The sequence below is a fragment of the Trachymyrmex cornetzi genome, unplaced genomic scaffold, assembly GCF_001594075.2.
Source record: "Trachymyrmex cornetzi isolate Tcor2-1 unplaced genomic scaffold, Tcor1.1 scaffold108, whole genome shotgun sequence".
NCBI classification, from domain to species: domain Eukaryota; kingdom Metazoa; phylum Arthropoda; class Insecta; order Hymenoptera; family Formicidae; genus Trachymyrmex; species Trachymyrmex cornetzi.
In genome coordinates this window covers 174742-200233 of record NW_017295631.1, presented here as the reverse complement: position 1 = coordinate 200233, position 25492 = coordinate 174742, and the positions used below count along the sequence as shown (strand labels likewise).

The window sequence follows — 25492 nt, the reverse complement described above, 5'->3', positions numbered from 1 at the left end:
GTTTAAAAATAACTAACGTAGGTAACGTGTACACTTGAATACTGGGGCGCAATAAACTGTCATGGTCACTACAAAAATTCCAGTTGCATTCTTATACAACCTTCACCGGGAATTTTATACATATAATCTTCTCGTCCTTCTCGTTTCTAAATTCCCATATAATATCGGCGCTTATCTAAAGAAAAAACAAGAACTAATTTGACAACAAAATAATTAAAATTAAAAATGTAATATACAATACATATACATTATTATTTATATATAAATATATATATTTATAATAAAAAAAATATATATATATAATAAAAAATTTGCAAAATGTAGATTAAAGTTAAATATAGATCAAAATTAAAGGACAGAGAAGAAAAACGTAGCTATGTTCTAAAAATCGATATGTAATTAAGAAAACTTGATAAAGTATCAATTTTTTTTGTATAACTTTAAGTATTTAAGATGATTTATATTTAAAGTCATAGATTAACACTTTGCGGGCCATCAAGTGCCGTCATGTAAGAATATCAGTCTTATCAACATTTATATATGTTATCTATATTGTCTATAATGTACAGAGTAAATTTGGTATAAGAAGTAAGATAAATTGACTAATCACAGTTAAACGTGAGCAAAATAATCAACTGATTGATCAATTTCTTATTCTTACTTCTTGAACTAGTTCTACATTAGTCGCCTCGCAGCATCGCAAGCGTTGCGATTCAATCAACATCAAGCTAGCTCGGCTCTGATTGGACCGCAATGCTTGCGACATGCTTGCGACGCTTCGATGCAACTAATATAAAATCAGCATCACACCAAATTTACTTCTCATATTATAGACGATATTACCCAACAAACACAAAGTTACACGTAACGTACCTGTTGTAATTTCCCACTCATTAATATAACTGTAATATAACACGTTATATATAACCTTGTGTTTGCTAAGAATACATAATATAGCTAATATATTACATCTATTAGTATTGTATATTATTGGCGTTATTGTATTTCATTGTTATAGATACGAATATAAGCAAAATGTGTTGCTTCGCAACGCAGAAACAATTATATATAAGTAATTAAACACAAGACTCATTTCGTATCACAGCCATTTGTTACAATTAGTTGGTGTAATAATATATACGCGGATTGCAAAAATGTTAACATTGTGATTTAAAGCAAAATTACTGCAGGAGTTTTCTTGTCCACACTGAATGTATTTTTGAACTCAGTTTCCTGTTCTTTCTTTAAAGGACATTTGACTCCGGAATCTGGATCTTTGCACACGTCAGGATTTTTCAAGGGAAAAGGTATAGGCACATCGAGTAATACACCAAACGCATGTGCTGTGATGTCCGAGATATCTTTGTCTGCAAAAAATGTGTTAATATGATACTTATTTTTTAATATTTTATACATAATTATATTACATTGTTGTCAAATTATAATGGGAAATTCTAATATGTATCATGCACGTCTTCAAGAAATATCAAATTTTTTCTGTAATTGGAAAAAGTATATGACTAAAATACAATTATTTTACTAACTTGGTGCAAATTTGATGGATATTTTTATGTCTGTGCCACGAGGTAACGAGCATTTCTCATCGGACACATCACAGGTTGAAATTGAGATCTCACTGAATTTGCCTGCCTCCGAACCTGAAATAAATTTAATAATCATAAATCACGAACATAATTTACATTATACACAAACGTAATATTATAAATGTTTATTCTACACATTAATATAATTTAATTTAATTGAAACAAATTTATTTTCGCACGAACAACTGCATCGCATGAAGGTGCGCTTTTTGTATTGCTATGTAATTACATTTCATAATAACAGAAAGTTATGTATAAGCTACAGCGTAATTATATATTAATCAAACAAACATCCAAAGAATATACGTAATTAAATGACTTAATGTGTAATGTTGCTAATAGTTTCCGGTATTATTATACATTCTTGATTAAAGATCCTCAATGTGTAAATAGTCTCCTTGTAATTTGTAATTAACGATAAGAGCCAAACAATAGATAATACATAATTAGTAACAAGGATCTTCGAGTGATTTCATAAGAGAGAGAGGGATTCTTAATTCTTATATATTATACTGTCATATAAAATATCCTGATTTAATTATTATTTGCATTTTAGTTTCTTCCCTTCAATGGAAATTAATTATTGATTTTAATAATTGTACTTTTACACGCAAAATAAAATAATATTTTTACTTTAATGTTCCATCTGAACATCGTTCAGAACTTTATAGATATTAGAAATGAAACACTAACAATAAAACGCTCGTTATTTATATGAGGCAGATACGTTATTAAGCAGATACGCTCCAGCGTAGGGCTTAAAATTTCGAGGGGCGCAAAATTTTAATAGGCAGTGCTACTCTTATATATATAAAGCTCTATCTTACTTGATATTTTAAATGAATTTGCTAAAAATGGTTTTCTGGAAATCTTTTTAAATTTAACAATAGCGTTACAGATCTTATTAACTGTGCTAATACTGCCAATGTTTGTGGCAACTGTAGAGGCATCTCTTTTTCAAAATTAAAAATAATAGAAAATTATCTGAGAAATACAGTGACGCAGACGCGCGCGGTCATGCGATTTAGCTATGATATCAATTGAAAAAGAATTGGCGAACAGTTTTGATTATGTAATTAGTCTTGATTATGTAACCAGTCTTGATTACGTATAACAATTGAAGACGTAATTAAAATTTTTCAAAAACTACTAAAACCAGAAAATATAATAGTATGTTCCACTAGAGAGAGAGAGGCGTTAAATATATGATTGCAACAGAAAATATGAAATTTATCGTATCTGTATTCCTGTGTTATGCAAATTGATGAAAATTCCTTTTTTTTTAGTTGTTGGTTCGTTGCCGTTGGCAGGAGATTGGTACTTCAGAGACTTAGCAATTCTTGTGATGGGGCACAAAAGTAAATTCTAGCGTAGGACGCCAAAAGCGGTCATAACGCTACTGCATTGAACAATAAAACTTCAAATTTAAAAGAAATGAGATATAAAAATATGCGGAATATTGACATATTAAATTAATTATTAAATCTTAAGGGGTGTATGATCACCCTAGAATTTTCAAAAAATCGAATATTTTTTTTTTTGCTTTTTCGATACTTTATCATCACAAAAATAAGTAGCAATTGAATTCATAACGAAAAAAATGAGCGCAAGAGCTGAGCGTTTGCTGAGCGCTATGAGCGCTTGAACTTTAAACGCGTTTTTCTCAAAACAGCATTTTTCAAATCGGTATAACAAATAACTTCAATAATTTCTATACGAATGGGTTCAAATTTTAACTGCAACTTCTTAGACGCATTTCGCAGAGAAGTACGTAGAGGTTTTTCGATATATAAAAAACTTTTTATTTTATGAACAGTTTTTGAATAAAATTTTTAGCAAAAAATGCAAGTGTGACTTCAAATGCCTGTCATTCTTGAAATTATCAATATTTTTACAAACCCCTACGTACTTCTTTAAGTATTTTAATGTACATTAAAAACAAATTTTTTTTGCTCTAGGTCAAAATTTGTGAATGCTAAATGTCATGCCCCGGAGCACCTTCATAAAAACCGTGCTAGATTTTGTCATCGGTAGCGCCGCCATTTTGGATGCAAAAAATACAAAAAAAATTTTTTTAGTAGACTTCAATGTATGCACTAACCAGTGTTTTAATTAGATTTTATATTAAATTATTTTTTAAATTAAAAAAAATTTTTGAACTTATTGCTGTTTTTATGCTCGTTAGAGTGGCCTACCTCTTAATGCGCAAATTTATTCCTTTTATAAGCAACGCAAATTGCCGCATTGACTAATAACTTTTAATAGTCTTGTCCAACTTTTAATATTATTAATTAATTAATATATTATATAAGTTAATGTACTAATTAACATATAAACTAATGACATGAATAGCTGTCTTACTAAAGAAATACTAATCGACCTTCTTGCAAAAATAGTTCTCCAAAATAATTAGAGTACGTACTTACCACAGTCCTCGAAAACGAAGGCAAGGGAGGATGTTATTCCACACAGAATACATAATAGTGAAAAAACAACACTGATCTGCATCATGTTGTTTCCACGTTTTTCATGCAGATATTAATAATGTGTGATCCTCGCACCTCAATTTATAAGAGCGCATCGCTCTTATCTAACTCGAAAACGTAATTTATCTCATTTCGCTAATAATAGACTATCTGCTATTGCAAATGGTTTCATTGTATATACATATGCTTGATGCGTTTATTTATCCTTCGTAACTATTGTTATTTTTTATGTATGTCATATATATCCATACGGCATTAAAAGTTGTCAGAAATATCTCAGAATTATTTCAACTGAAAAGTAAAACATATAGTTTCACTTTTTAGTTGTGCAAGAATCGCGAACATTTTGCTGTTCCAGAGCTGTCTCAGAAATATTGCAGACATATTTCGCAATTTTTTATGAAATATTTCACTTTTCAGTTGAAAAATTTCTGAGATATTTCTGAAAACTTTCGGTACTGTATTGGATTGATATTACTTTCGAATATCTGTGAGTTTGACAATGTTTTACATATAAAAAAACTATACGAATTGGACAAAATGAAAAATGTTTTCCTTACTTTATGGATCTACCGCGTATTAAAAAAAATTGCAAAAATTTTCAACTTCCTATAATGTAAAATCTTAAATAAGTTTTTCCTACAAAATCGTTTTTTAAAAATAATTTCAAATAAAATTGAAAACTTAACTGTTTTACATAAGAAATGAGTTTTTTAAAACGGTTTATTTGCCGGTACTGATATTTGCTAAGTTCTTGAATTCTATTTATATAATCTGAATTTGACAATTTGCGAGATTTCTTTATTGGAATATCCTTTGAACTCCTATGCGAAGCGGTATCGACTGAGGTTCCATTATGACGTTGTTCAAATTACTCCGTATCGTGGCGCCGCAGCGCTTCAGTGCCAGCATCAATCGTGAGGAAGTGACGTTCTGACAGCGCACCGTCCACGTAGCGTTTTGAGTATATAGTTGTGCATTGCTGTTCAGGAACATCTGAGCAGTCATCTGAAGCAACGTTTTGTGTGGTGTACTCGTATAACGTGTAACGTGAGTATTTTGTGTTTTTATCTCATTTGAATATTTTTACGTACGAATTTTATTCTTCTCTCGCGAGAGGAATACTTACCTGTGCAATTCTCCGTAAAAAAGTTTGGGCTTCCTAACATAACCCAGATTTAATTTATTGCATCAATACACAAGAGCATGTCTTTTCTTTCTTGTCGATATGAATGAAAAAAAAATTTTTTGCGAACCAAAGTAAAGTGTGATACAAACCTAATAATGTTATATAAAACAGCGATTAGAATCTTTTTTTACATTAAAAAATTGAAGATTTTCAGATTTTATTTATTGTATCAAAGTATAGACATCTTGTATCTGTATACTAAATAAAACATATCTTATAACTTTTATGTATAATATTCTAACATAAATATAATGCAGATTTATGCATTTTTTATAACTGAAATTTCCATTTTTCTTTTTTTTTGTCTGCAATATCTAGTTATTGCCTGTTTTGTTTTGAATGTGTAATTGACAGAATGTGTAACAGTATAATTACAAAAACAGACCTATTATTACAAAATATGATCAATGATTACAAAATATCTCAAGGATTGTTGCTCAATATGGAAGCTCGAAGAATATCTGAAAGATTGAAATGTACTCTATATACATGTATGTTGTTTGATTAATCAGCTTATTTCAGAATTATTCTTAAGCAACTTCTTTTGCAGTTTACCAATCGCTATGGATCAAATCAAGAAGCTCACTGAACCTGGCCGTCAGTTCGCCAAGGACAGCATCCGACTTGTCAAAAGATGTACCAAACCAGATCGTAAAGGTAATTTATTTTTATTAAGCTACGTATGCCATAAATATAATGGTTAGTCATAATTTGTTTTTTATGTATTGCAGAATTTCAGAAAATTGCTATTGCTACTGCGATTGGTTTCTGTATAATGGGCTTCATAGGATTCTTCGTTAAACTAATCCATATCCCAATCAACAATATCATTGTGTAAGTATTTGCATAATTACTACTTTATTTTAATTATTTAAGAAAATTAAATATTTTTTTTTATTTTCAGAGGTTCATAATATTAATCTTGATTCTCATCAATATTATTAAGGAAATTATTGATAATTATTGATAAGGTTCTGCAAGACTATGTGCGTTAATACTTGTCCCTTAATCTTATTTATAATAAAAAAATGTATTTGCTATCTATTGAATTGCTTTTGTGAATGAAGCAGGTAAGAAATGTGTGCGTAATATTAATGAATTTTATAATAAAATAGTTAAAAATTACTTACCTTCTTTTTTACTAATTATATATCCTAAAAAATAAGAGAGATAAAATCTAAGAAATGTAATTACAATATCTTGAACATAGATGTACAAACTTCAAGAAACACAAAAGTTTTGTATTAAAATAAAATAATACAATTAGTTATTTTAATTTAATATATATTCTATTATAAAAAAATTTATTTATTTTAATTCAAAATCAAATTTCTTAATTTAATAAAATCCTATCATAAGAGGGAAATCCTATAAAAGTTTAAGTATAACATTCTTTTAGTATTGAAGACACTTTTATTTAAAGAATAAAATTTTTCCTTAGGTTATAACGATTAAATTTTGTCGGCCGTTTATCTGTCTTATTATTTGCACATAATATTATCAGTATTAATAAAAAAAAATTTGTGAGAAAACGATCATGTTGTATGGAAAATCACATAGCCAGGTACTGAGTAATATACGTAAAAAATATAATAATGATCTTGTATAAATCTGGCATGCAGCTTTTCTGTACTTTATTTCGCAACTTAACACTGCTCCAAAAAAGCGACGTTTTTTTCTTAAAAAAAAAAAGAATTACTGATAAAAAAATTAACGAATCCTTAGATACTATAGAAACCACGATATCCAGGATCTTAGTATTGGCAGTATTAAAATAACAGAACGGGCTATTTAAAATCGCAAAGATTGTGCAAATATAAACTTACCGAAGCACTTTTAACGAAATTCTTAACGTTGGAGCTGCGAAACATTAACTTAACAATATTACTTTCCAATTTAAAAAAAAATATCTCCCACATTTAATACATATAAACTATATTAAATAGATAGATAGAAATTCATTGTTTTCCCCTAAGGGCACATTAAACTATTAAATACTCTGTTCTGGCAACTTGATAAAAATTCTATAAAAAGAAGATAATATTTCTAGCACCATTTGCGTATCGCTGTTGTATGATACTGGCATAACTGCCATACTCTCTTTTTTGCGATTTACAAGTCATACTTGGATTTTACTTGATTTCGTAAATTCCATATACTATCGAAGAGAAAGAGAGAAAAAAACGCGGAAGACACTTCGTCCCGCTTTGCTTTGCTCGCGAAGCGCTGGAAAAGTTTCTCGTGTTTTGTATTATCATAAAAATTATTTTATCAATCAGTAGCAACATTCCGAACAGGGAAAGTCATTTAGTCCGCGGATATGTATATAAGCGTTTTTCTCCATTAATATAATTACAGCATTCCCGCTAACGATCAGGCTAACTTTCATAGATTACGTGAGAAATCATCTTATAAGCGTAGCCCAAAGTGTGTTTGTCAAATTAAAAGTAAAATAAAAATCAAATAATATGGAATCTTTCAAATAATCCAAAATTATTTTAAGACGCAACAGACACTGGAAACTATAATAATAGGAAGAAAATATATTTTATTGTAAGAAATTATTTAAAAAATATATTTAAAATAAAACAAAATTCATTTTTTCCAATTTTGAAGATATTAAGTAATCTTAAAAAATAGAATTTGAACATACAGAATTTGCTCAGCAAACTTGTAACAATTATTATAGAATTACAGGGTACATTATATTGTGCTTTCTCGCAATTTTCTTTGGCGTTTTCATCTGTTTTCATCTGCTTTTTTTATCTGTTTATATCTGTTTTCGTATGAATATTGGCAACTGGATCCAAGATCTTTAATCGCAATATATATCAAGTCTCAATTTGCAAACGCACTGAGGGGAAATAAAACGAAACTAAATTGAGGTATGTCATTAGGCACGTAATTCTCGATTCTCCAACGAATCTAATATTTAATAGTCGTCATGTAATTAAGTGTTCATTGATTGTTAATGGCGTGCACTTATTTATGCAATTGTTTGCGCGTTGTAAAATTACACATATATATGTATATACGCATATTATATATATAATAGATATAATATATATAATATGCATATGTATAAAATATATGCATACGTATGTATATATATATATAATATTAAATATCATTCTCATTACTCATATAATTATAAGTATCCTCTGAACATACGTTAACGATTTCTTGATAATCAATATCAATGATAAAGAAGACTTACTTACACCGGGGTACTCGCGTGTACTCTCTTTCTCACTGTTGCAATCCGAGACACGCACTTTGAGACACGAAATTAGAGAATTACTTATTTTCAAAACGTTTTAAACTTTTTCTTAAGTGGAAATTACCCGCATATTATTATTAAATTAATACAAAAATTTTCGAAATTTTCAAAATCTCAAACAAATTTTTAGATTATTAAATTTTATATAATAAAAAATTTTTAAGTCTTCCTGTACTTTGCAAGGCGTGTGACTTTAAAGCGATTTGAAAATAATTTTCTTCAATTCGTTAATATTCGTTAATATTTGCGGTCTCGATTTTCGCTTATTATTAATGACGGATCATGTTTTAGCGATGCCCACTTGTCTTATTAGTTTTTTCATCGACGTGACAAACATAAAAAATAAAAAAAGGATAATATATTCGTCGGCTGAATTCACTGAAAAATGTAGAAGCAAACTTTCAAAGTCTTATTATATAGAGAAGACTTCTTTTTAATTAACTGAAATTAATCATCTGTCTGAAATTAATCATCCATCTGTATTACCGATAAAACTAGCGTTTTTGACGTTTTTATTCCTATCGAATTTCTTCGTAATGGTTTCACAGAAAAATTTTTTTTCCACGATTAAAATGCACATGCTAATGTACTTGTAGCTGGTGCAGTTCATGTTCAAAGCTGGAAAAAATAAAAAAGATTTTTTTATCCATTTTTATCTCAGTATGGGCGACCAACGTTGAAGGTAAAATCGATAAAGAAATCTTTATTTTTTATATTTTTTCCAGCTTTGAACACAAAATATACCAGCCATAAGTACACTAGCATATACATTTTAATCGTGGAAAAGGAATTTTTATTCTGTGAAACTATGAAGTATTACAGAAGAAATTTGACAGGAACAAAAACATCAAAAACGTCAATTTTATCGGTAACACAAACGACTCCAGCATCCTCTTAATCACGGATAAAATTTTTCTATTGATACATCGTAATTTAATAATTTTATTCTACGTAACAATGATAATAATAATAATAATAATTCTTGTAAAAGAATGAGCATCACTGAATAGTCCGTCTTTATCTTACATTATCGATTATACAATTAAAGGCCTTATAAGAGAATGTCACAGTACGGTTATTACGAAGGAATGTCTTCAAGCGTTCTCTACGTCGAACGTTTTTCGAGTATAACAAGAGCTCGTTAGAAAAAAGGGAAGAGGAAAAAGTGAAAGAGAAAAAAGGGAAAGGAAAGATTGATGGATGAAGAGGAAGACGAAAGATAAAAATCATTGTTCGCGTTTATGATATAATTATCGACTTACGAGCTATGGACTTACAAACGGGAGAGACGAACGGTGAGAAGCTCGGATGGCTCGTTTAGAAAATTAAAGTGTTAAGAATTAAATTACAAAAATTAGCGAAATAAAAATTAAAGATAATCAACGAAATCACTTTCTCCGATACCTTGTATATGGAATGCATATAATCCTGCCGTTATCGGCATCCTGACGCCAACCATTTCATCGTGCAAAGTATACTGTTCAAAATATATAATTCCAAACTCCAACTTTTATATAATATTTTACATATTATGTTAATAATTAAAACTTATAAAATGTGAAATAAAATTCTAATATGCAAACTATAGAATATATATTAAATAAAATTTCTTTTAAATATTCCTCATAGTTTTCAACTCAGTGAAATTTTATACAAGGATTTAATCTGCGAACACGTAGGTGATAAATAACCGAGTTGTGTGTGTATAAAAATTACAAATCTTTAAAATTAAATTCAAGAAGAGTTACTTTCACTAGCGTCAATTAATATTTACCATAATTTTCGATCTTTATTAATTTTATCATGTGTCTGTGGAACAAAAAAAATATATATTTTATAAAAGTACGTGTGTGTGTGTTTCTTAGATATATTTTTTGAAGTTTTGTATCTTGACGAAATTAAAATAATGTTGATGAGACTCTCTAACACTCCAAGAACCTTCAATTATTATATACGCGTTCCGAGCTTCTCAACGATCCTTCCTCCCTCGAGACGAAGAAGAAGAACGATTTTCGCCGTTTTGCTAAACCGTGCAACCGGCATCCGATGTTGTCGGTACGAACGGACTACCCTGTCGGTAGAAATCGGTCTCGTACTCCTCGACCTTCACCGGGTAATCGGTGACGCAGTTCTGTGGCTGATTAAGGGCCGGCGGGGGTTGTGGCACAAAATTTTCCTGATAACTAGGCAGATGAACGGGCTCAGCGAACTGCTGGTACGACGTTGCGTCCACGCCCTGCTTCAAACAGGTCGGACTGTGGAGACTCAGCATGTCGACTAGCCTGCGCCTCTGAGTCTCCAATTCTTGGATTTGTGACTTCAGGTCCAGGTTTTGGGTCTCAAGAATTTCAGATTCCTGCACAAGGATCACCGTTTTCTCGCGCTTTTTCAGTCGGCATTTGGTCGCTGCAATCTTGTTGCGCTCGCGTCGTCGCCGGCGTCGTTCCTCGTCCTCCGGCGTCAGCTGCAAACGACAAAAAATTTCACATTTTTTTATTCTGATATTTTCCATTTTCTTTTAGGAGCATAAAGAAATTTCTTGGGTATCTTCAACTTCTTTTAGGAAATTGCAATTATTTCGATTTGTTGAGTTTGAATTAAATTTTTGAAGGCCTCGGTGGTCTAAGGACATAGTAAGGGCTTAGGACGCTCGTACGAAATACAAGAAATCCGGGTTCAAGTCCCGGCCGAGGTAATATTTTTCGCAATAAATTTATTAACAGTTTTAACATATTAACATCTTTATAATATATAATGCTTGATAGTAGCATCAAATTATTAAATTGCTTGTCAATTTAATTCGCGATTACTAGAGTAGTTTTAATTGCGTTTATTTAGTCCGGAAAAATAATTCGGCGCGCACAGTTTGAAAAAGACTACAATATAGTATATATGCAAGTACATATATAGTACATATTAGTAATTCAAGATTGAATTATTTAAGCACCGAAGATCCAGCTTCGACCGTAATAGGCATTTTAAATTTCTAGTATTGATTGTGTTTCTCACATATACGGTCTAAAATAAAGATATTATTTAAATTTTTGAAATCCCGATTTTAAGGTGTAAAAAGCTGAGACGTTGAAGTCCTAAGGTTTCGAGATATTGAAAGAAGGCCTTAAAGAAATTATATACAGTTCTGAATTTCTCTAATTTATACAAAACACAAAAACTCTGGACATTTTTATTTCTGGCGTCTTCTATTTTAGAAAAGCAAGAAGATTTCTTGAATTTTCAATTTTATCGTTAGAAGATTTTATTGGTTTATAGGTTTATACCTTTAAGATTCAAAACATTTAATAACCTGATTTTGAGATGTGAACAGGAATTCTTAAAAAAATCTTAAAAGAAAGGTAAAATTCGTAGATATTCCAAATCTCGTTGTTGCATTCCTATTTTGAAGTTTTTGTAATTTTAATCAACAAAAACCGATGATTCAATTTACATAAATACTTTATGTACAAATCGGTTTTCTGTTGAATAAAAACGACAGATATATATTTCGAGAGAAGATGCATGCTAATTGTTTGCAACTTGTTGCACTTTCGCGCGCATTAGCAAGAATTAACAAGATAAAGATATAAAGGTGTTAATTAATGATGAATACGAATGAAGGTCGGCATGATTTTTGGATAACGAAATACATGAGTTATAAATGTTATAATGTATTAAAATGCATTTCCAAAACATATATTTTCCCCCCCCCCCCCCCACACACACACACACGTATACATATATATATATATTTGCATGTATATGCCACGCACTCTTATTATATTTTATTCATTTTTATTAGTTTATTTATTATATATGACAAAACATATATACTTTGACATTTCTTTTAACATTATAATTATGATAAAGATTTGATTTGAAAAATTCGACTTGTAAAATATACAATGGAGTTCTTCACAGATTAATAAATTTTAGTATTATATACCTATATGTTACTCAAAGTAAAACACAAAACCTATCTTGCAAAATTTCATCACAGATCCTTATGCGATATTCATTATTTTATTTACAGTAATGGCCGCAGCATAGACTTTTGCATAACGCATAGTGCATAAGCGAATCAACTAATCAGAAGCTTTCCTTTCCTCTCATTCCATGGAAAAGAAGAATTTCAATTGGTTGATTCCTTGTGCATTATGCATTATGCGTTATGCAAGAGTCTGTGCTGCGGCCATAACAATATTAATATTGAAATAACGTTAGCTCTGATAAAAAAATATGACAAAATCGAAATAAAAAACAGTGGAAGAATTAAAAATATACTTATGTTTTTTATTGTATCTTAATTACAAAAGCGTGTGATCCATACCGAAATATAAGCGCGTTACTTCTTCGCGCTTTCAAAATTTCGCTAATTTTATAGCTGTTTACACTTCGTGCTATAAGCTAGTTACACACACTTTCTGTAACCGTAACCGTAAACGTAACGTAGGTTTTTGACCAACCGCGTTGCTCGATTTGGTCCGTAACCGTAACTGTAACAATCGAGCAACACGATTGGTCGAAAACCTTATTGTTACTGTTATGGAAAGTGTGTGTGACTAGTTTTAAACAAACGATATGCAAATTCGCGAATACCTAAATTGCTGAAATGACACAGCGTCTGTTGGAATTAATTTATTCGCGCACGCGAATAGTCGCAACAGCAGTCAAGGACACAAGAAGTATCGAAAGGATTCATCGTCTGATCTGGAATCGAGAAATGTCTCTAAGCTATCGCCAGATTTACTAGAATGGAATTGAGTCGCTATGTATTCATGCGTGTTTCATTCAAAACATTTAGATTGCTCGTTTTAATTGCATTTTTTGCATTTTCTCATTCATAGTTAATGATATGTAATATATATTTCTTATAATTAATTTATTTCGTCATTTACATAAATAATAAAAATTGAAAAATAACGAATTTTTACATTTAGATTTTAAAAGAAGTAAAAAAAGTACAGTGGGTAACAGAAAAGTTGCAATACTTTTTTCAATGGGTTTCAGTCTTGCTCGTAGAGCGGTTGAACGTAAATGGTTAGATCTATAAGTAAGAGAGATCCCTCCGATGAACAGACTGCATTCCGAAACCCATCGAAAAAAAGTATTGCAACCTTTCTGTGACCCACTCTACAGAACGTAAAAAATATAATTAAAACAGCAATCTAATATACAGGATGTTCCCTCTAACTTGATCATCTAAAATATCTCCGTCGTTTTTAATGATACGAGAAAATACCAAAGGAGAAAGTTGTTTGATTTGAAGAGGCACATATTACGATGAGCAAAAAATTTTTCTCAAGGTCATATTTTTTGAGACTTCAAGGTCATCTCCACTTTTTAAACGAAGTTGTATGATTTTTTTACACAATATGATTCTTCTAATTATTCTGAATATAAAAATATTAAGGTAGTGATATCAAAAAATCAATAATTTACGAGATATTGTATACCTTATTCTAGTATATATTGATACAAAATGTTAAATAATTCGTAAACTGTTAATTCTTTTTTATAATCGTACCTTAATACTTTATGAACAGAATAATAAAATTAATTAATTAGTATAAGGAAAACATATAGTTGCTTGCTTAAAAAATTATCCATTTTGCTCACATATTTTTTTGTGTTTTTTTTCATCAATTGATTCATCTTAATATTCTGTTCATAAAAGTATTAAGGTACGATTATCAAAAAATTAATAGTTTACAAATAGTTTATTTAATATTTTATCTCAATATGTGTCGGAATTATAAAGTATAAAATATCTCGTAAACTATTGGTTTTTTAGTACCACTACCTTAATACTTTTATATGCAGAATAATTAAAGGAATCATATTATGTAAAAAATTGTACAATTCCATAAAAAAAGTGATGACCTTGAAATCTCAAAAAATATGACTTTGAGAAAAATTTTTTGCTCCTCATAATATATGCCCCTTCAAATCGAACAGCTTTCTCTTTTGGTGTTTTCTCATTACAAAAACAACGGAAATATTTTAGATAATTTAGATGATTAAGTTAAAAAAAACACTCTGTAGAATGCTTTTCATCGAAATTGAATAGTATACACAATACACACACACACACACACACACACACACACACACACACACACACACACACACATAGTCAAAAGATTTTTTAATACGTGTAAGATATGTAATCTATTCCGTTTTTAATGACCAGAATTATCATTTTTCTGGTAAATTAAAACTACTGGAAAGATTCAGGGATTCTCTTTTGCAATAAAAAAAATACGAAAAAAATTTTTAACAAATTGTTAAAATTTTATATACAATTTCTTCTAATTTTATATCAAAGATACTTATAATGTCTATTAATTTTTTATTACAAATTAGAACGCAATGGTAACATCTTTTTCTTATTTTATTCTTACTCCTTGAATATTCATATTAGAATTAATAAAAAAATAGGAAAATAATTCGAAAGAGAGATAATTATAATTTTTATTTATTGTTTATACATTACTAATTACATAAAAATAAGAAATTATCTTTGACAAAATCTTCAATTTTAACTCTCTGTAATCTAAATTATTGTCATTTTATTAAATATTTCCAATAAAATTATAAATTTTACAATTTTAATATTATTGATACTTCTTTTCCTAACACAAAATTATGACAATTCCTTACTTTCAAGATAATTAATATGATTTGTATAATCAAACTGAAAAATTAATGAAAACACACAAAGGATTAAGGAAGAATATAAAAAGTGACAATTCTTATTAAAAAGCTCTCGGAAAAAGTCTGCGTGAAGTTGATTCTGAGGAAAATAGTATTCAAAAAATACAAAGATTTACTTACACCACTCTTGGTGTTGTTAATGCACATCTCATCTTCTTCCTCATCGTCAGCGCCGCTGTCCTCCTTTTTCGTTTTCTTCTTACCATCGTCGCCACTACTGTTCGCCCGCCTCTTCGTCTGTAGCGTTAGTTTCAGCCCTGTCCAAAGGAGAGTTTAATTAATTCTCATTAATTAATTTCGCTCGCAGGTACATCGCCGAGGCCATAACAGTCATCACTTGCAATATGTGCGTAATGCAAATTCATTAGGATTACCCAGAAAAGTAGTTAGATTGTAATTAGATTCTGTGATAAAAAGGAGGAACTCTTTCCTTGTTACTTTTCACTAAAATATTATGTAATAAATTCCGATTTTTTTAGTTTAAGTTATAATAACTTTAATTTTAATTTTAAAGCAGCAAGATTTTTCATTTTTATCATCGAAAGTATTAACAACTGGAAATGCTATTAGTAACCAAAATAATTGGTTTGCAATTTTTTTTATAAAAATTCAAGTTTATAACAGCGCATTTTTTAGTTTTTTTTCATGACTTTTATAAACTAAAAGTCATAATATAAAATATTAATTGAATTAATCAATTTAGTTTGTTTCTTCATTTCTTTTAAAAAATATTACATACATATAATACCTTTATTAATTTTATTTTTGATCACAGTGATCATCTATGTATATATCATACAGAGTGTCCATCTAATGTGAACCCCATTTTATCTTTGCAAGGTAAGATTGAATAAAAAATACGTTCATACAAAAGTTGTATGGTAATGCCATAAATAATGGTAACATCGATTTTCGAAAAAATTCATTTATTAGACTAACTTTTATCTGAACAGGTTTTTTATTCGACCTTACCTTGCAAAGATTTAAGGAGTAGTCACATTAGGTGGAATAACCCGTATATATTTATATTTATTATTGAATAATAGAAATTAGTCATAATAGTTCAAATATTAATAGCATTAGTAAAACTTTAAATGTAACTATAATTGTGTAATATGTAAGTATAATTACATATTACAATGATAATTCGAGAACAATATTTATTACAAAGAATAAAAAGATCAGATTGCGCGAATATAATTGTTTAACGTCGCAATAAATTATAGACTTCCGCCGGAAAGTGTATATTTGAAAATGTTGCAACGCACAATGTATTAATGCCATAGAAAATGCCAGTGATCGCTAACATTTCCACGCGATACAAGGACATTCTCGTGACCTTCGAAAGATTAAATCGCGATAATTAAGGATTATTGTGTCAGTAATGTCGCGATATACAATTTATTATCAAAGCGTATCACTCTAAACCCACGTACTCTACATTTCCGCATATCGAGAGTGAATTAAAAAAATTTTAATTAATTAATTTGGCGGTTGATGTAATAGATCGGGATAACCAGAGCGAACACAAAACCGCAAAGGCAATTACGATAATAATCCTCCTTTGCGATTGCGTGTGTGCGTATGTTATGTAATCCGTAATTTGAAAGGAACAAGATTTGCAATTTAATGCTGTGCATAGAGTGAAGGTAAAAAAGTAAAGAAATAAAAAGGGAAAGAAAGAGAAGTACGTTATATGTATATAGTAGAACGAACCACTATATTGTCATTGACATTTGTTAAATGTGGCTAAAGTGGGTGGAATAAATGCAAATATCGCTTAGATTTCAACTTATACTTCTTGCAGTTTGTATGTTTTATAAGAAATATAAAGCAATTAATATTATCGCAATCTGATATTTACAAATATAAAAATAAAAAGAAAAAATTTTTTTTTAAACAGACATTTTTAAAAAATTAAAAAATATTAATTAAATATAGTACTTTTGTTAATTTAATATTACTAATATTTTTATTATAAAATAGAATTGTAGTTCTTGATTTGGTCGATAAGTATAAGAATTTGAAATATTCGACACATCTTCATACATGTACATTTACACGTGTACTTTAACTTTTTAAAAGTAACGAATATCTCTCAGTATATATAATAAATTAATAGTCTGAAAAATATCATAACATACATATTTAAGTATGTTTGAAATCTCTTGAAAAAGAATTTTATACGAAAGGATCTGTCAATCTCATTATTTTTTAATCTATGCTTTACAAAATAAGCATCTTATTGATTTTCATTCGTTGTCATCTTTATTATTTAAAAGAAAATCGACTTCTTCAGTTTTAAAGAATACTTCGCAAATTTTGCTTACTGAAACTATGTGTAGATATATTATATATATTAAAAACATAGAGCATGGACTGCGCCATCCGTATATAAAATTGATCAATAAAAATGAGAAAGACGCTCAACCTCCATTCCTTTCTATTTATCCAATTGCAATATTGCAGAAAGAGAGGAAGATTTTGGCCGACTTCACACTTTTTGCCTCTCATTTTTGTTGATCACATATAAGGTTTGTTCTTTTTAACTAAAGTTATTGCACGGTTCTTCCTTTTCTCTCCACGTTGGACAGAAAAAGAGAAAAGATGAACCGTGCAAGTTCAGCTAAAAAGAACAGGTCTATGATATACTTACACTGTGAAAAATACTCAGAATCTACACAACTAAATCTGAGGGTTGCGCGATTTGAGTTAAGTGAAATATAATCAAGTCAAGAAGAATAAAAGCCTAGTTAGATATATAATTACACTAGTTAGATGAATAACTTCACATAGTTAATTGAACTCAAAAATTTAATCAAAGTATATGATTAACCAATCTGAAATAAGGTTAATGTAATAATATTCGAAATTCATTCAACTACTACAAGGGTGATTTAACTGCGTAATTCTAATACATCTGCCTCTTCATGAAGATCAAATCAATCATACAGAAAAGTAAATTGAACTAATTATTTATGTAATTCAATTATAGGACGGCATAATCATAAGCGTATTTATAAAGTTGAATAAACCATTATTGGTAGTAAATAAAATGAATATAACGTAAAAGTAACACAACTTAAAAGTAATAGGAATTTAATAAAATATTAACTTCACTTTGATTTAGAACGAGGGAGCTATTAACAGATAACGCGTGTACTCATAAGAAAGATTCGACGTCTACCTGTATAAAGCGAGGATGGTCAAATGATCTTTTCGTACACTTCTTGCCACATCATGGTGACAAACATTTTGTTCAAGGCAGTTCAATCGATCTCTATATAATAAGTTTTAATTATAAATTAAATCATTTTACAAAATAACAAGATCGAATAAATTTTATGAATTGTCCTATTAGATAAATTATTAAATCTACTTCACTCGAAGATAAAGTAGAGATTACCTCAAAATTGTTATTATCAACAATTTATTGAGTTCTCGTTACTTTATAAAATAGTCCAATCAAATGTTAAAATCAATCTATTCTATTGCAGATTTATTTCATCGCGCTCATAAAATTATTTTAATTGATGATACCATTAGTTCCGTTACTATGAATAATAGTTTAGTCAACTACTTAAATATTTTATAGAACTAAATTTAATGTTTATTTAACACAAGGAAGATATTAAAGGAAGTTAAAATTTTTCTTGGTGTAACCCGACGGTTAGTTCGCCGTATTGGACTCTGAGATTGAGTTGGTTTACCTCAATTCAAGTTGAATTCCTCCATCTTTTTTTACAGTGTACTATCGTACACTATTTAGGTGTAGTCTTTAATATGTAGATATAAATGAGCGTAAAATGTGATCTTCATTTACCTTCCTTGATAAGCTGACTACAGGTGTGCTGGACGCTTGGCGGGCTCGGTTCGCCACTGCTGGTCGAGTCCGTGCGATCCCGTGTGCCCTTTTCGTTGCCGCTGCCATAGCCCTCGAAGGGATTGGTCATGGCGATCAGCGAATTTACGATTTCCGGTGTCCTTGGCGTGACCTCTGCCGCCGCCACCGTGACACCGAGAAGACCCGCGGCCCCAGTTGGGCTGGGATTCACATTCACGTTCAGATTATACATGGCTTGCGCTTGGCTCTTACCATTTATCTAACCTGGAAACACGAGCAAAAGGTCGTCGCGTGAAACTAATTAAGCCTGAAAGCGCGTTAAGCGTAATTGAATGTTTTAAGAGAATAAAAAAGAAGTTTAGCTTTAACTTTTAATTTATTAATCCTTCAGTAAAGCAAATGAAAAGAAATGAAAGAAAATTAAAGTTTGAAGAGGATTGAAGATTGAGAATGTTGGAACGTATACGTTTGGTGGCCTATGCTATTTATATATTTCTTCTATCTCTCTCTCTCTCTCTCTCTCTCATTATACGTATTTACATAAGCTTAATTAAAATTAATTAAAACTGATAACATTCTGGATATAATTAAGCATTTCCAAGATGCAGCTTGATCTTAAAGTTAATTTCGATAAATTACAACAGTAAAGAAGATTGAAAATGCGTAATAAATTAGAGATTGGAGGAAATTGAGATAAAAAAAAAGAAAAAAATATTAAATCTTTTTACACTATTCATCTTTCTCTTTTTTTTTTTATTCAATGTGGAGAGTAAAAGAGGAATGCTGAACCGTGCAAGAAGTTCAGTTGAAAAGAACAGGCCTATTAGGTCGATGAATAAAAATTCGAAACTAAATAGTAATAAAGGCAATTTGGCTCATACTTGTCTTTATTAGGTGGATATAAAGCAGAGAAGATCAAAGATTGAAACAATAATTGCACTTAGAACAAAACATGTGTCTATTGATAAAAGTCGAAGGCGAGCCTAAAGTTTTCGGGCCTTCCAGTATAGCCTATAATTAAGTCGAAAACCCACGCGAAATTCTCATAGTAAATTATCTTGCGAAAACCGCAAACAGGGATATCGCTTTCTATCGCTTTCCGGAATTCTCGAAAAAGACTGACGAACGCTTATTATTGCGTTGCGTTAAAACATAGAAATAATTATGTGATATCACATTATCGCGAAAATGAATAATACGATTATCTAGAAAGTTGTAATACTTGCTTTCGAGCTTTTCATTAAAATATTCACATCATATATGTACAAATCATTTCATAATCATGACGACGCAACAGGAGAAACAGAATTGTTGACCGCAGTAAATAGATTCGTAATAATTGTAACATGCTTGCTTATTACATTAAAAGTACTATAATTATATATACCGGGTGTATGGTAAAAATTGTAACAACGCTTAATGATAGATTCCTGAGATCATTTTGAGACAAAAATTCTAATTTCAAAATGTCGAGGTTTTAATAATTTTTGAATTATTAGCACTTAAAATTATCGAATCATATCGCCTAAAGTTCGCGTATTTGGATGTGATACAACAGAAAATCTAACCGCACCTAAACGCGCGAACTTTAGACAGTACAACATTAAATACTTATAATTCAAAAACTTCAGAATATACAAATCTGTACTGACGTTCGAAGATTGCGAACAAAGAATGAAAATTTCACATTGCCGAGAAAAAAATACATACATATAGATATACGTAAAATTGCAAAAAAGATATCTTCATAGTACAATTACAATTTCTTGTTTTATATATATATATATATACATATATAGTAGATAATACCCTTTTAAATATTATATAACTTAAATATTGAACCATTACATTTAGAAAATGCCAAATACAAAAATACTAAAACTATACTTGAATGTAACTATTTATCCTTGTCTTTTTCTTAAGAAATCGTAGGACGCGATCGTAGCCGCGTCAGAAACAACAGATTCTTATCGATGCGATCGCGACCTTCGTGATCTATCAGTGATCGATACATGCACGCGCCTACGCGCCGAGTCAACAGCACCTGTATGTACAATTGAATTGCCGATAACGAGGTATGACCGGAAAGACAATCTCGTCGAGCAGTTTCGTAAAAATTCCGCTAATTCCATTTAATATCCATTAATAATTCATGTTTTATAATGTTAATCCTTAATTAATAATTAAATAAACTAAAATATTTGTTCATATCCAAGCAAAGGTACAAAAAAAAAACAAAACTTAATGAGCGCTTTCCTTCTGTTTGCCTTCCTTTCTTTTCCGACGCGTATATACATATTTTTGGTGTAAATTAAGTTACAAATGATATTCAAAATACATGTAAATCACGATAATTTACATAAAAATTAGAAATTACATGAATAATAATATACGGTAGGATAGGATATTATGAACACTGCAAGTAATATAAGATCCCTTTATATTTCTGTAACGGTTGGTATTAGTAGTGTCAATTGTTGTAAAAAGATGCATCTATCGTCTCGATATTCCGATATGCTGCGAAGTTTGAGCTACATTTACGTACTTCGGATATTTATTATATTAAATAAGTAGATACATTATTTTTTTATTTCTTGCGTTTTTTCCTCTAATTTCATAAAATCTCTACATTGAGATAAGATATTTTGTTGTGCATGTTAATATTCCTTAAGTAAACACGCCATTCTAACTTCATAAAGTCCCGAGACTATTATTGATTTATTAGACACGGGAATTTTTCGGATAGGTATGCATGGTCGTGTATTATGAGCATCTTCATTATTCCTTATCGTACATTTAAAAAAGAGCCTGGCGAGGGGTCAACCACTATGGCAATCAGTGTACATTTTTTTAGAAATATATTGCGACAGTACAGTAATAAAATAGGCAATACTAACAATAGCAGTACTAGCAATACATTAGCAATACATAGTAATACAAAGCAATACATTAACAATACTTGGCAATATTGCGCGCAATAGGTGGAAATACATAGGATAACAGTATTAACAATATAAAGCAAAGCTAGCAATAAAGTGGGTTATATTGCTATAATTAACAATCACTGTACATTAGTGTATATCTTTTTGGCAGTGGTTAACTCCCGAGAGTCTGATAATAGCTATTAAATGTTTGGTTAATAAAATAAAAAAATAATGTTACTTTTACAAATATTTAATAAGTATTACCAAATTGTTACCATTTGGTAATACTTATTAAATATTTGTAAATGTAACATTACTTTTTGGTTATATTTAACAAACAATTGATTGGCATTTGTTCTAATAAAATGTTTCATATGTATATATATTTTTTAATCTTTCATTTCTGCATACTTTCTTACAAAAAATTTCCTCTGCTAATATTACCCTTAAGAATGCTCATATTAGCCTACCCAGAAGGTAATATGAGCACTGAGTGGGTAATAACAGCATCCGCCACCATTTCAACATTTGCATTAAAATAATCAATTTCAATACTGAGATACATAAAACATCAACAAATCAATCAAACGCGGTAAGCATAAGATTTTTTATTTTTCAATATGTTAGATATATCAAAATGTTTCCTTAAGGTGCTCATAATATCCGATTCTACATAGATTTTGTGAAGATATCAGAGATTTGGTAAAGAGCTTTAAGCCCGTATCAGACTACCGATTCTACAGACGAATTCGACTCCCAATTAAAAACGGATCAAAATGACCTAATTACAAATAACAAAACTGATATGATTGATTCACTATGGATCAGCAGTCAGAATTGGCAGTCGGAACAGTCAGTAGTCTGATATGGGGATCCTAAAATGAAGACCGAATTGCGATGGGATCCCCGTCTACTGTTCAATAGGATTTTCATACACACAATTTAAGTGTCATCGATGCATCATTACATACCACTACATCAATATTTCACACACAAATAAACATAAATTTTTGTAAAATAATAACGTATAGAATAATAGATGTGTAAATTTAATTTCAAGAACATAGTGATAGTTTAGGGTGTATTCTATAACTAGTTAACCTCCAACTTCGTAAGTATATACAGATTGCAGAACTTACATATATCTACTTATTAAGCAAACACTATCACAACTTGACAATTCTAGACGATGACCAATATGAATTAAACTATAAAATGATAAGAAAGATTTCAGTTTGAAAAGCTTTTGTCGTTCATAACCTCCGTGGTGAAAATTTTTCTCATAATTTTTATACAAATTGGAATATTTTTTAGAAATACTCAGAAATATTCGGAAAGTTTACATCTTCTCTCTGAATTTTTCATAAATGTTTCATTCTGAATATGAAAATTTTTCATCCTGAAATATTCTGAAATTTCTCATACAATAATTTTTAAAAAGTATTTAAAAATTTTTTGGATTTTGTAACATTTCTTCAGAAATTATACTCACAAAAAAATCTCAAAAATCTCACAATATTTCATAATAAACATAGTATATGAAAAATTCTGAGAAAAGAAGTAGATTTTCTGAGAAATGTTCCGATTCAAAAAGTTATAAAATTATAGAGAAATTCTGAAAAATTATATAGAAATTCTGAAAAATTACCGAAAAATTCTGAGAAAAATTTTCACCTGGGCTAAATTTCTGTACACTATAGGTTAGCATTAGTACGTGTACTTTAATCCCGAAAAAGAATTTCCAAAGTAAAGGTAATCATAAAGGTAAAGCATCTGTAAAGGTAATATAAACAATCTACAAACATTATTGCGATTAATCGGAAAAACAGGCTACCTTAGCGTCCCTATCACTAGTGATTTCTTATGAACATTTGTTGCAGTAACGTACTTGCATGTACATAGTATTCGCGATAACTATAATTTTCTTTCTTTAATTTTATTTTTCTGTTAATATCAAAAAATTCTTATCACTAATTGACATTTCATATTTACGAAGTTGTATTAATAAAAATTATGTTCTAAAAATTTTATTTTATTGAACAGTTACATTTAACACAAAAAATATATCCCCTCTTTCTTCAGACCCCAAATTATCATTTTTTCTAAAAAGTGTAAAATGTGTAAAGTATAAACTCTTTTCACGTCACTCAGAAATGATAAGACAAAATGATTTAAAACGTTCAAAAACCTTTCATACATCAACATTTAACAATGCATCTCTCAGTAACGTGCTCTCAAAGTGATAAAATTACAAAATGTATGTATGTGAAATATAAAAGGAGTGGCCTAAATCGGACCGTTCCAAATAGGACCATTTTAATTTAAATGGATGCGGTTAAGCAGACTTGGGTGCTATTTATAATGTAAAGTTATAAGACACCGAATATGTGATAGCAATTTGAGAGTTCTCTGTCATTACATTCACAGAATAGACGCAAATATGTATTTTTAGCCATCGTGCGAAAATTTTTTTAAAAAAGAAAATCCTTGTAAATCATTATTTAATCATTAATTAAAAATAATTATAAAAAATTTGAAATTGATTTTAGACAATTAAAAAGTGTAGAATTCAAAAATATCAAGCGTTTTGTGATCACTTTTACAGTTTATTGAAAAATTTTTTTCCAAAGTTCGAAAGGACTCGTGTCCAAATGGAATCTCTTTTTGGGTGTTCAAATCGGACCTACAGTATAGTATATAACTTACAGATCTATTTGTAGTACTGGCCGATCAGATCTAATCCAAGGAATTAAATCAGTAAAGTATCGTGAGTCATCAGATTCAAATTAATAGAGTCTTATTGATTTTAATTCTAATAAAATATATAAACTGTTAATAATTTTTTTTCTCAATAAAATTTTTATCTTTGACTGTCAAATTGATCATTTTTGCTCAATATTAACAAAAATACATTAAAATGTTATGATATTCTGTCTAAATGTCCATAAAAATTGAAATGTCCGATTTGGATCAGGAAATGGATCGATTTGGAACCAATAGACCGGAAAAAGCTTTTTTACATTTTCCATTATAGTTCAACACAGGTGAGAGATACATCTTAAACAAAAATGAAGCGAATTAAATAATCTTTCCAACGACATCTTCGGTTTTATGATCGGACTTTATTTACGCCTTATAGAGAGCAAAAACTGCAAGTCCGATTTACCCACTCCTTCCCTATATATTAGTAATTTATATTATTAAATTATTTTTTAAAGATTTGCAAATATTATATTACTAAATAATATTACAATCACATTTATAAAATATAAGATGGATTAACGTTAATGAAATTCATGAAAAATTAATACATTAAAATGTTGACATAAGTTCTTATTCTTATGGGGGAATAAATTTCAATCGATAACTCCAATCACTAAAATAAATTTTTTATATCTGCCGGAATTGGGACTACGCACACTTTATATTTCCCATATCGAAAACAACATGTAAA

General features: G+C 29.6%; 3 protein-coding genes across 4 annotated transcripts in view; 1 reads left to right on the top strand and 2 right to left on the bottom strand.

The window, feature by feature from the left end:
• Positions 1-16: 16 nt before the first annotated feature.
• On the bottom strand, positions 17-4128 carry LOC108760623 (protein NPC2 homolog). Its single transcript, XM_018506683.1, has 4 exons — positions 4031-4128; positions 1545-1658; positions 1186-1367; positions 17-175 (listed from the first exon to the last, which is right to left on the bottom strand). Exons 1-4 carry the CDS (start codon positions 4113-4115, stop codon positions 92-94), a joined length of 465 nt encoding a protein of 154 aa, XP_018362185.1. The 5' UTR covers positions 4116-4128; the 3' UTR covers positions 17-91.
• An 872-nt stretch (positions 4129-5000) lies between these two features.
• On the top strand, positions 5001-6371 carry LOC108760634 (protein transport protein Sec61 subunit gamma). Its single transcript, XM_018506694.1, has 4 exons — positions 5001-5140; positions 5830-5936; positions 6011-6113; positions 6184-6371. Exons 2-4 carry the CDS (start codon positions 5843-5845, stop codon positions 6191-6193), a joined length of 207 nt encoding a protein of 68 aa, XP_018362196.1. The 5' UTR covers positions 5001-5140; positions 5830-5842; the 3' UTR covers positions 6194-6371.
• Positions 6372-10410: 4039 nt separating this feature from the next.
• Atf3 (Activating transcription factor 3) overlaps positions 10411-25492 on the bottom strand; it is a 38051-nt gene continuing 22969 nt past the window's right edge. For both annotated transcript variants that reach the window (XM_018506652.1, XM_018506660.1), the window contains exons 2-4: positions 19094-19378; positions 15391-15527; positions 10411-11023 (exon numbers count right to left, since the gene is read on the bottom strand). In XM_018506652.1, coding sequence (XP_018362154.1) covers positions 10583-11023; positions 15391-15527; positions 19094-19346 — 831 coding nt within the window. In that variant the 5' untranslated portion in view covers positions 19347-19378 and the 3' untranslated portion in view covers positions 10411-10582. The remainder of the gene's footprint in view (positions 11024-15390; positions 15528-19093; positions 19379-25492) is intronic.

Coding starts and splice junctions, on each gene's coding strand:
- LOC108760634 (XM_018506694.1), top strand. CDS start 5,843: ATGGATCAAATCAAGAAGCTCACTGAACCTGGCCGTCAGTTCGCCAAG. Junction 5,937..6,010: donor TACCAAACCAGATCGTAAAG/GTAATTTATTTT, acceptor TATGTATTGCAG/AATTTCAGAAAATTGCTATT.
- LOC108760623 (XM_018506683.1), bottom strand. CDS start 4,115: ATGATGCAGATCAGTGTTGTTTTTTCACTATTATGTATTCTGTGTGGA. Junction 1,659..4,030: donor CTTCGTTTTCGAGGACTGTG/GTAAGTACGTAC, acceptor AATTTATTTCAG/GTTCGGAGGCAGGCAAATTC. Junction 176..1,185: donor TGGACAAGAAAACTCCTGCA/GTAATTTTGCTT, acceptor TTTTTTCTTTAG/ATAAGCGCCGATATTATATG.